Raw genomic sequence first — 12,802 nt, 5'->3', positions numbered from 1 at the left:
GACTGAAGCTACTTAGCAGCAGCAACAGTTTAGCAGCATCCTTTCTAAACGCTAAATAGTGTTAGTCACTTAGTCGTGTCTGATTCTTTGTGACCACATGGACTGTAGCCCTCCAGGCTTCTTTGTCCATGGAATTCTCCAGGCAACAATACTGGAGGGGGTTGCCATTTCCTTCTCCAGGGGATCTTCCCCACCCAGACATTGAACCCAGGTCTCTCACCTTAAAGGCAGAATCTTTACTGACTGAGCCACTAGGTAAGACCTAATGGCTAAATAGTACAGTCTTAAACCAAAGCAAAAGAATTTATCTAACTATTTCCCTACTGTTGGACATTTGATTTTTTTCCAAATTTTTGCTATTACAAATTTTGCTGCAATAAATATTGTTTGAGTGCACACACAAACATCTATTACAACCTACTTGTCAAAAGTTTTTCAGAGTAAAAAGTTTCTAAAAATGCAATTACTAGGTAATAGAATCTCAGCATTAGATATTGCCAGTTACCCTCCAAAATGCTGAACCTATTTAAACTTCTACCAATAGAAAAGGAAAGTACCTGTTATCCCACACACTCATCTGGAGCCAGTTATATTATTCTTTTTAAATGTCACTAATATAATATGCGGAAACTCTATTTCATTATTGTTTCAGCTTGTGTGATTATTTGGCTTCTTTTCATAGGTTTAAAGGCTATTTGTATTGCTTCTGAGAACTGTTTATTTCTATCCTTAAGCCATTTTTGTCTGCTGATTTTATAGGAGTTTTCATAAATCCTTAATGTCAGTCCCCTGGTTCTTACATAGGTTGTAACTATTTTCTCTCAGTCTATCCCTTATCCTTTCAGTTTGTTGATAGAGAAATACTTTTTTGATATAGAGAAACAGAAAATTTTCCTGTAGTGAATACAGTCAATTTTTCCTTTTTTTTGGCAGCTGTGCCCTGCCTACCACAAAATTAAAATGTATTAAATGTTTCCTAATCAACTGTCACTAGAACCTTTACTATTAATCTATTCTTTGTCCACTGATTGAGAATTTCTCTGTACCTTACAATAAAATCCATAATAATGAATCTTTTATGGGCTTTATACTCTATTTCACTGATAGGTTAATCCTCTATCAGTACATTACAGTGTTTTCAAATATCTATCAATTATATAAATTCTAGTATCTGCACTTTCACATTCTTCCTTTTCAATTTTTTTTCAATCCCTGATTTTTCTTGAGGAACCTCAAAAATCAATGAGCCAATTTCTCTCCCTCAACCCTGCAAAACAAAATCAAATCTAAGAACAGAATTGTAATTCTGATTAGAATCGATTCAAATCTAGATTAATTTGGACAGATTAGAATTTTTTTTAACCAGGCAGAAGTTTTATTTCCTCCTAATCCTATCATTCAAGGCTCACCTAACTCATCCCAGGAGTGATAAAAAGCCCCCACCAAAAGCAATAACAAGGAGCACCCATGTGAAGGGTCCCGACATACAACCCTAGCTTTCTGCTCAGGCCAGGAGGGAAATGTCACCATACACAAAGGTTGCTCCCACTTTTTCTGAAGGCAGCTTTTTGGCTTGCTGGTACTTTGCAAATGAAACACACTTGTCAGCCCTTCAATTTAAAGTATATTTCCAGCTCTCAAACCCCCAGCCTCAGACAACTGGCAGGGTTACCATTTCTCCTTCCTAAGATTGGGCAGAGTACCTAGGGTTTCCCTCATCAACCCTCCATCCAGGACTCAACTGAGTTCACTACAAACTGTCAGTGGCTCTCCTGAGGGAGAGGCTGGGAGAGGGGACTGGAGGGTCCAGCCACTTCAGTCAGGGGCCTTATAAAGGGACAGAAGCACAGGAAGAGAAGGGGACCTCTCCAAACCCCCCTTCCTCATTAGCATCCCTACAATAATGGACACGGTATGGTCTGTCTTCTACCAGCGGGAACATTACATAGAAGAGCACTCTTTTTCTGAAGAAAGAAAGAAGTTGGGGCTCAGAGGCGGGTCAGAGGCTAGAAGACACCACACAGCTGACAGATCCATGTCTCTCTGGATCTTCTCACTAAAGGATGAAGGTGGGATGCCTCTCTTTGGAGTCAGGCCAAGGCCTGCACACCCCAACTATCCAGTCCCTGTGCCCAGGTGGGCCCCTACCTGCTTGAGTAGGAATTGATTCTGGGTGTTGGTGTGCAGGGCGATGGTCAGATGGAGGACAGACAGCAGCACCCTGCTGAGTATCGCAGCCTGCATGCACACAGGCAGGAGCGTATAGATGGTACTGATGAAGAACACAGTCCACCAGATGCCCTTGGAGGCGCTGTGCGGCTGGAGCAAAAGCAGGCCCACCACCTGGATGGCCAGCACCACGGAGATGAGCACTTAGAAAGCCATGGCGGTTGCAGAGCACAGCCATGACAAGGATCACACCCACGGTGGCCACTAGGATGCCTAGGTAGGGCAGCTGCAGCGGAAGCCGCGCCGCACACAAGAGCACCAGCACAGCCATGAGCATCGTGAGGCTTTTCCGGTTCAGACGGAAGTAGCAGCGCTGGCACAGCCGCTCCAACTTGTCCCAGGGGAACTTCTGTGAGCGGAATATCTGCAGCAGTGCCAGGCAGCAGGCGCCCAGTGACAGCACCACACCAGGCCCTGCGCCAGAGCCTGCGGTGCTGCGGCCATCCCCGGACCCCTAGTCTTTCTCCTCAGCCACGCGCCCCTTGCCACGCCACTGTTCCAGCCCTAGCTCCACCGAACAGGGGCGCACTTCTGTTCCGCCTGTGACTGCGGCCGCTGCTGCCTGCAGGGGGCGCCCGGGTGCTGCTGCTGCTGGCCAACCTGGAACAGAAGCCGAAGCCCCCAATCAAACAGACCCCCGCTCCCGACTCCTGTCTCTTGGTGGAGCTGCGAGCCTAACCTCAAGGGTAGAATTTTTTAAATAGTGTCTTCCTATTCAGAGAGATAATAAAGTTTTGAAACTATTCATTTTGAAAGTGAAGTTGCTCAGTCATGTCCGACTCTTTGCAACCCCATGGGCTGTAGCCTACCAGGTTCCACCGTCCATGGGATTTTCCAGGCAAGAATACTGGAGTGGGTTGCCATTTCCTTCTCCAGGAGATCTTCCTGACCCAGGGATTGAACCCAGGTCTCCTGCATTGTAGACAGACGCTTTACTGTCTGAGCCACCAGGGAAGTCAAACAAATTTTAATTCTTTTTGGCACAATGACATACACATGTTAGGTGGAGAGTATTAATGTATGTGAAGTGAGTGAAAGTCACTCAGTAGTGTCCAAGTCTGCAACCCCATTGACTACACAGTCCATGGAATTCTCCAGGCCAGAATACTGGAGTGGGTAGCCTTTCTCTTCTCCAGTGGGTCTTCCTGACCCAGGAATCGAACCAGGATCTCCTGGATTACAGGCAGATTCTTTATCAGCTGAGCTATCAGAAAGTGTATACACTGTATTCATTTTAGTCTTACATGTTTCTCCTCCAATTTTATTGCACCCAGGTATTTCATAATATTCATTGGTATAGCAAATATTATCCCTCATTGCATAAAATCTCGTGTTTATTATTAGTATAAAGTAAAACTATTGCTTTCTATGTTAGTTTTCTTGTATTTAGCTACTTTCCTGAATATTATGAATAGTTCTAACCATTTTTAAATTGAGTCTTTTATATATATAATCACTTTTGGGTTCTAATTTAAAAATCAGTCTTCAGTTCTACTTTGAGCTATTTACACAGTCATCCCTAATTACCTATTTCCACTATACCTAGGGCACAAAGGGACCTTAAAATTATCCAGTCCAAGGACCACCTAGTTAAGTACCTTCTTGGATATGAAAATAAGATAAATGGGAGAAGGCATAAGACAACAGGGCTTCCCAGGTGGTGCAGTGGTAAAGAATCCGCCTGTCAATTCAGGAGATGGTGGGTTCAATCCCTGGGTTGCGAAGATCCCGGGGAGGAGGAAATGGCAACCCAGTCTAGTATTCTTGCCTGGGAAATCCCATGGGCAGAGGAGCCTGGTGGGCTACCCACCCCTGGTGGGTCCATGGGGTCCCAAAGGGTTGGACACAACTGAGGATACACATCACACACATTAGACAAGAAGGAATTGTAGGGATTGGGGGGAAAATGCAAAGAACAGGCAGAGTCTGAGAGGGACAGCTGCCATTTACCCTAACTGATTATTGACATGGGGAAATGTAGGCCCACTTTCTATTTTTCAAGAGGAGACAGAAATATAGGTTTTTATCTTTAAACTCTTAATTAAAAAAAAAAAAAAAAAAAACAAATACAAGCCAAACAAAATACAACTGCCAGCTATCAAACTCTATGAACTTGAAAGTAATCCAATGCCTTCAAGGCAATTTAAACTCAGAAAGGTGTGTCAGAGATTGCAAAAGTAGTGGGATATAGGGAAGAAGTTTCTATTTCATGTAGCTACTTGGGTGGATCAGAACAGTATTTGCAAAGTGCTAAAACCAGGCAAGTGTTTTGTTTAGTTTGTTCACAAACAAGGAGTTCAGTTCCTAATTACTGACATTTTATGCCCCCTGTTTGGCTCATCTTGGCTTGAATTTGCCATCATGGTAAACGAAAAGGGTACCTTTTAAATCCCCCATTTTATTTGAGGAAATTACCACATTCTATTCTCCATCAACCCAACATGGAAGTCAGAGCTTAATTTCCCAGCCTTCCTTGCAGTTAGAAACATGCCAGTGACCCAGGATCTGCCAGTCAGGGGAGCTGACATGAGACTCTGACTTGGAAGTGTAACAGCTAAGTATGGGCCACATTTGGTGTCACAGGGGTCCAACTTTCAGGGGTAGCATCGGACACAAGGTTGCCAAAAGTAGTGATAGTGATGGCTGTGATAAAACTGAGTTCTTGGCAGCAGTGCAAATGTAGCAATGAGTGTGGGTGGTGCAGTAGGAACAGAGGCCATTTTCCCATCAGACAAGTTCTACAACCCACTTCTGGGCATTGTTCCTAGAACAGAGCCTCAAGCTTATTTCTCCAGCCCTTCCAAAGATACTGTGAACCACCCAGGATCCTTTTAGTTAATTCCTTTCCTGCTTAACTAGCCAGGGATGATTCTGCTTTTTTAAACACTAAGCCTGCCTTCACCAATACAAACAATACCATCAGGCAGTGACAGAAAGAAATTAAAGATCTCGGTCTTTTTGAATCCCAGGCCAGCATTTTTTCCTATGACATCACATCGTTTATGTTTAATGCTTTTAGGAAGGTTCAAAATGTTGTTTTCAAAATGCATGCTGAGGCTGGCATCTCAAATATATGGTATGGATGCTGTCAAAGAGTCTATTTGGTTCAAGATAAGAGTACATGTTTCAAAGCTTTTGGAATTTGCCTTTTCCTTCTGTTCATATAGATTCATAGACCAGTGGCTTCCTTAAAAGAAGTTAGACTTACAATAAAAACACCAATAACAATGTACACAGTGCTGTTAAAAAAAGATCAAAACCACATAAAAGGAGAGATAATTGTATGAGATAAATCAGGATGAGATCATCGCAATGCTCTAAGCACTAAATTTACAATCTTCTTCCTTGAAGTTAAAGGACAGTAATGGAGTGGATTAATGTTTCCCAAGCTTGGTCCACCAACAATCTTTATTTTCCACCTTCATGGTCTCCAAGTTTTTCAAGGGCTTATTCCAACCTCATTTATTAAAGAATGTTTTCAATGACTCTATCAAGAGTAAATAAACAACTTACAGAAATACTGCAAACAGGACACAGATTTCTACTATTTTCAGTGACTATTTTGAACTATTCCAACTCTTGAGATAAAGGGTTTTCATTTTATAGTGTCCACTACAGTGCACTTTCTAGTGCACTACAGTGCTATAGTAAGAATTGTATATATGTTATCAGCTTTATTCATACATTATATGAATATACATTATAACCATCCCCATTTTGTAGGTGAAAACATTCTTCAACAACTTACGCAAGGACATCAGGATGAAAAATGGCAGAGCTGAGATTTGGATGCATGTGTCTGACTCTTGAGACCCCATGGACTGTAGCCCACCAGCCTCCTCCATCCATGAGATTTTCCAGGCAAGAATACTGGAGTGGGTTGCCATTCCCTTCTCCAGTGGATCTTTCCAATGCAGGGATTGAACCCTGGTCTTCTGCCTGGCAGGCTGATTCTTTACCACTGAGCCACTAGGGTGAAGAAGCTGCCTGCCAAGCAGGAGACATGAGTTTGATTCCTGGGTTAGGGAGATCCCCTGGAGAAGATAATGGCAGCCCATTCAAGTATTATTTTCTGGGAAATACCATGGACAGAGGAGCCTGGTGGGCTACAGTCTATGGGGTTGCAAAAGAATCAGACATGACTTAGCAACTAAACAAGTAAAAAATCGGATCTATTTACTACATTATATAACCTCTTTCAGGAAGAATTTTATATTTACAAGAACAAAAATTTCCTTGAGGCTCTAAATCTTAGAAGGAATTTATCACATGGAAACTCACAGGAAATCTCTTGGTCCTGCAATTGACAACAGGAGTCTAAGAAACAATGGTTTAATAATTCATTACATTCACTGCGGCCTGAGACACTGGGTGCTGGAAGTATTTGGGAAAGACACCAGGGTGAACTGGGCATGTGTCCTGCCCTCTAAGGCTAGAGCCCAGGTGGGGAAAAGAAGTGAGCACTGAGCTCGCAGAAATCCAAAATACATGCAGGCTACATGGGGCAGGTGTCATCTCTGATGGAGAGATCAAGGCTTGGGGAGGTGGCTGGAGGGAGGGACTGGCCATGTCTTCCCTGGCACAGGGCCCTCCTTGCTGCTGTTGCCTGGGGTTCAGAGTCCAGGGCCCACATCAAGAAGCCTCACTCTGCCCATGTTTCCAATTGTACAAAACACTAGGCCTGCTAAGCCTTGTCCCTGTCTGGCTCCCTGCTAAAATCTGCCCATCAGGAATCAAGGAATCAAGGCTCTGAGAACAGCTCTCTGCACTCCCTTAATAACAACTGACAGTGCTCACAGGCCCATCTGGCAGACCATGAAAAACGGGTCCCAGAGAAATAGTTCCAGCCTAGAGGCAGAACCAGTGAATCCCACGAGGAGAAAAGAAATGCTCCCTGCCCAAACTGCCTTCTGTTTCCACCTGTCCCTGTATTCTTCAGGTCCATTTTGAGACAAATTATCTCAGGAAGGCCCACAGGTTAGTCCACTAATCCACTATTAACCATGGCACCTTATGCAGAGATAGGATATCAGCTCCTGCCTGGACGGTTTCCTTGAGAATAAAGGAAATGCCCAAGGCTTGGACCACTGTCCAGAGCATCTGGGCTCTGAGGCCCAGGTACATACTCAGAGGGCCAGGTACGAAAGTAGGGGAGAGAAGCAGGGCCACAGACGTGAAGCCCAGAGGCCTACACTGCACTCCTGCCTCTGCCATTTCAATACAGATATGAAAAGGGAACATTTTACAAGTGTATTTATAAACCTACATTTTCCACATCCTCTCCAACATTTATTGTTTATATAGAGTTTTTGATGATGGCCATTCAGATTGGTGTCAGGTGATACCTCATTGTAGTTTTGATTTGCATTTCTCTAATCATCAGCAATGTTGGCCATATTTTTATGTGTTTACTGGCCATCTGTATGTCTTCTTTGGAGAAATGTCTGTTAAGGTCTTCCACCCACTTTTTGATTGGGTTATTTGTTTTTCTGATATTGAGCTTTATGAGCTGCTCATATATTTTAGAGATTAATCCTTTGTCAAGTTGATTCATTTATAATTATCTTCTCCCATTCTGAGGGCTGTCTTTTCATCTTGTTCATAGTTTCCTTGAGGATGTGGAGAAAAGGGAACCCTATCGCACTGTTGGTGGGAATGTAAATTGATATAGCCACTATGGAAAATAGTATGTAGATTTCTTTAAAAAACTAGGAATAAAACTACCATATTATCTAGCAATCCCACAACTTGGCATATACCCTGAGAAAACCACAATTCAAAAAGACACACGTTTCTCAATGTTCATTGCAGCACTGTTTACAATAGCCAGGACATGGAAGCAACCTCGATGTCCACCAACAGATGAATAAAGAAGATGTGGTACATATATACAATGGAATATTATCTAGCCATAAAAAGGAATGAATTTGAGTCAGTTGTAGTGAGGTGGATGAACCTAGAGCCTGTATACAGAGTAAAGTAAGTCAGAAAGAGAAAAACAAATATCATGTATTAACGCATACATATGGAATCTAGAAAAGTAGTACTGATTAACCTACTTACAGGGAAGAAATGGAGACACAGAAGTAGAGAACAAATTTGTGGGCACAGCGGGGAATGGAGAGGGTGAGACGAATTGGGAAAGTAGCACTGACATATATACACTACCATGTGTATAAGATAGCTAGTGGGAAGCTGCTGTATGACACAGGGAGCCCAGCCTGGTACTCTGTGATGACCTAGAGGGGTGGGATGGAACCAGGGAGGGAGGCGCAAGCAGGAGGGGATACATATATAATAATGACTGATTCACACTGTTGCATAGCAGAAACCAACACAACATTGTAAAGCAATTATCTTCCAATTAAAAATTAAAAAAAATAAAACCTACATTTGAAGAGTTTTCAGAATGTCAGCATCTGAAAGAGGCCTTAGAGATCATTATATGGACAAAAGAGTGAGATGCAAGTAGGTGAAGCAAGTTGCCTAAGTCACTTGAATTGTGAGGGTTGGGACTAGATCTCCCTGATACCCCTACAGTCAGAGACAGAGTTCCCTTTCCCAGTACAAGGTAATCAATTATTTACTTGTTTGCTGCAAGCTTTAGATAGAATGTTCCTTGAGAAATAGGACCTTTCATTAAATTATTCAACAAACATCTATTGTACTTGGCAGGAGCCAATTGTGGAGGCAGGGAAGTAAACAAATAACTCAAGAGGGGCTACCAGTGGATGATACAGGAAAAGCATTTAACATGATGCATGGCCCGTGGTAAGTGCTCGATAAATGGTGACTTCTACAAAAGAATAATTCTTTGAGTGAGATGGAAATAAGGGAAGAGATGTTGGCAAGGGTCAGCTCATGACCAAATTCACAGGAAACACTAACAGGTTGGGGATTTGCCCTAGAGCCAAGGAATAATATGGTAAGACTTTAGGGAGGTCATTTTGGCAAAGCTTTGGAGGGTGAGCATTAAGAAAAGAAGATCAGTTTTGCAGCTTTCAAGAGAGTAGTGAAAAGATGAAAAGCCAAACTGCAACAGTGAAGCTGGGGATGGAGAGAAGGCGTTTAAGAAATATGATTTCAAGAGGGTGGGAGAGGTCAAGGTAGGGGAGAGGGCAAAGACAAGGTAGACCCTGGCTCAGGCCCTGGGGACAAGTCTGGTGGCCTTTACCAAGATAGGGTCCCCAACTGCAAATGAGGTTAATTTAGGGAAAGTTGTTTTGGAAGGCCTAAGGGAGATCCAAAGGGGAGATGTCCTGAAAGCCTTCATATTTCCAGATCTATAATTCAGGAAAAAGGTCTGAGCCTGAGGAGCTAAATGGAGAACTCAACCTTCAGCTAACAGGCAAAGCAGGGCAGACTGGATAAAACAAAGCCACTCAACAAGGCATGGTGAAAAGTGATGAGCCTAAAGCAAAAAAACAAGAAAGAGAAGTTCCTTGCCTTCAAAGAGGTTATGTTCTGGTGAGAAGAGCCAGAGTATATCCGTATATATACACATGGAAATAAAAGAAAAATATTTGCTAGTTAAAGCTCCAAACACAGAATTAAATTAGGAGATGGTGTGATAGCAACTATGTAGTTCCTTTGCCTTTGCCCAGAAAGAGCGTGAGGAGCAACCAAGAGGGCTGACCTCCAAACTAGAACACCCCTCCTCCAAAATAATCCTAGAATCTCACTCTTCCATTCAGGAACTATGATATGTAGTTAGCCCAGTGCAAGGTGCTGATTTTAGGACAGTGAAGAGGGATGTCGAGGACCCTGCCCCTCCTTTTCTCCTAGAGAAAGCTCACACTCTAGGAGGAGAAGACACACTTAACAACACACACACCAAATACAGTTATCTAAATAAAGTAACTACGAGGTGTGCCAAGGGTAGTGAAAAATATTGGGTTGGCCAACAAACTTTTTGGCCAACCCAACATAAACACGGGGCTAAGAAAAAATCCACTTTAGGTAGAATAGTCAAAAAGAAAGCGCCTCTGAGGAAGCAGCATTTACAATGAGTCCCAGGATCTGCCATGAAAAGGATGGCGTATGGACATTCCCAGCAGAGAGAACTGCATGTGCAGAGGTATGGAGAACAGAAAGAGCTTAATGTGCTTGAGAAAGTGAGTGACAGTCAGCAGGGCCAAAGGACAGGGTGGGAAGAAAAGAAGTGGCGACGCTGGAAATACAAAGTGGCGGCGCTCAAGGCCCTGCTGGCTGCAATGAAACGTTTGAATCTTATTGTAAGGACGAGCGCAAGCCACTGAAGGGTTTTTCAAGCCACGTATGGCCTGATATGATTTCCATCCTAAGGAATTTTTGGCTAGGAGACGCCCTAAATATTCGCAGTTGTTCTTTCCAAGCTTTGGGTGCCTTGAGGTCACCCTCCAATCACACGGCATGGCCGTCCTTTATTCCACCCACAATTAGGGTCAGGCCTCCATCCATGGGGCAACTTACCCTCCTTGGATCTCCTGCCTGGCCTATGTGCTTCCCCCAAAGCCCCATAAACTCACTAAAGTGTTTCCAATAGACACTGCTAGAGTACAAGGAGAATGGATGCTTTTGTAAAGAACACAAAATAATAAAACAAAACCACTCCCTCATTTCTGATGGAAATTTGTTTTCCCCTCCACTGCTATCCATTAGTCCTCGGCCTGAGTAATTGTCTATGCCCTTCACCCCATCCTTCATTTATTTGCCAAAAGGCCAGGAACATGTGTACTGCCATGAACAATAACAAAGAACGATAAATTCTTATTGATCCCAGAAGCTTGGGAATTCTAAACAATAAAAATATGTCCTCTGACTGCTGCTCTCAAAAGAACGTTTTGGAGATACAAAAGAGCTTTGTTGAAGGAACAAATGAGCTCCAGGGACACTGTGGGCCTCATGGAGGGCTTGGGTCACCAGGTATTGATGCAACAGGCAACTCCAGACAGAGTCAGAAAGACCTCCCTGCCACGCTCCCCCGGGCTCACATCTTCATTTCTCAGCCGCATCTTGACTGCATCAAGCCGAGTTTCCTATATAGCTTTTAGCCACTATTGTTTTTAGGAGCCAGAATTCTCAGCCTAAAGAGAAAGTCCCCTTTGTCCTCCATCCATGATTTAATTTACATTCTTCTAAACGCTCCATTCACTTTGTTTTCAGGCTAAGAAATCTCACAATTGTACCAGGCCCTGAATTTGAATTTCCCTGTGTTTCTGCTCTTTGGAAATTTGCCTAGTTCAGTCACTGGACAGTCCTAGAAATTCAAGCTTAACCTTAGAGAAAAATCTCTATTGTTCATGATTTCTTATAGTACTTCTAACTTCTGTCCTATATTTGCCCTTCAAATTTCTACATTTTCATGTCTAAGTACTTAACGTGTTTGTGAGCATACATACACACAGATGAATGCACAGCACCTGTTCTCTGATAATCAGTGAAGTCTCTTCTATCTTTTCCAACTGGATGGCATTCTTAGGGAGACGTCGCTTCTTCATTCCTCACACTTCGAAGGGTGGGGGTGCTCTGAGCTGCACTGCGTTCAGCCTTTCTCATACAGATGCAGCCTTCCTGGCACTCCCCTGGTCCTTCAATGCCCTGCATGACTCACAAGACACTGTGTCCAACTGACTTACACTGCTTTTGTCTCTCTGTTCTCCCCTAGGAATTTCTTTTATATGCAAATATATAAAATTCACTAGAAATGGGCAAAACTTGATCACGAAGTAAAACGTAAAGAAATACCAATTCTTAATTTTAAAAAATAGTATGTAGTAAATTAATGAAGAAACACTTGGGAAAAAAACATCCTTTCTGTTCTTTGGACAATGAGATAACTGCTAGCAGTCTATGGCTTACCTGAATGTATTAAAATCCACCATCTTTGTGTGCATACAATCAGCAGCTGTAAACACCTGCTTGAGCTCTCTGGATTTGCATTCTTCTTCTTTTAACTTTTGTATGACAAGTTCAATGCTGCTCAGGGGAAACTAGGAGGAGGAAAAGACAGACATTTAAGATAGGGAGCCCAACCTTTCTGGTGGCCAGCAAAGCTGGCTATGTCTTTCCACAGAAACCAACTCAAAGAAGACATGACTAGATTTGTATTTCTTCAGCTAAGGCTCTGGGACAACGAGTGACATTAGCACAGGCCCAGATCTGAGAGAAATGAGCTTACGGGACAGCGGGTTACAGGAATCAGAAAAGAACCGCTACTTTCACCTCAGCCTCCTCCCTTTGACCCTTGGACTCTGGGCCACCATGTTGGGAGAGCCTAATGGAGAGAATGGGGATTCAACGTTGTGTAAGTGGATCCCCATTTTCTCCAGAACTTTAGAGTGGGACCCCTGGAATCATCGGCCACCAGGTAAATACCCTGAGCAGAGAGAGGATGGGTGCCAAAGGTCTACAGGCACTGCGGTCCCCTACATTCACCCCCCCAGGAGACCCCCAGTACCTGTCTCCTATACTGTGATTTGGTTTTTGACTCTGTAAGAATACTTCTTATTCGATCAAGTAAAGCACAAGGCTATAAGTAATAATACTGACATTATAATATAAGTAATTATATTAGAGCAAAGAGCTAGAAAAG

At 43.1% G+C, this 12,802-nt stretch overlaps 1 protein-coding gene across 2 annotated transcripts in view; it reads right to left on the bottom strand.

Annotated features, from left to right (window-relative positions):
• Positions 1 to 12,802, bottom strand: part of EFHC2 (EF-hand domain containing 2) — a 237,858-nt gene that overhangs the window by 82,984 nt on the left and 142,072 nt on the right. For both annotated transcript variants that reach the window (XM_070785415.1, XM_070785416.1), the window contains exon 11: positions 12,070 to 12,200. In XM_070785415.1, coding sequence (XP_070641516.1) covers positions 12,070 to 12,200 — 131 coding nt within the window. The remainder of the gene's footprint in view (positions 1 to 12,069; positions 12,201 to 12,802) is intronic.

Source organism: Bos indicus, chromosome X (genome assembly GCF_029378745.1).
Source record: "Bos indicus isolate NIAB-ARS_2022 breed Sahiwal x Tharparkar chromosome X, NIAB-ARS_B.indTharparkar_mat_pri_1.0, whole genome shotgun sequence".
Lineage (NCBI taxonomy): Eukaryota > Metazoa > Chordata > Mammalia > Artiodactyla > Bovidae > Bos > Bos indicus.
This window is presented reverse-complemented; position numbering and strand designations above follow the sequence as displayed.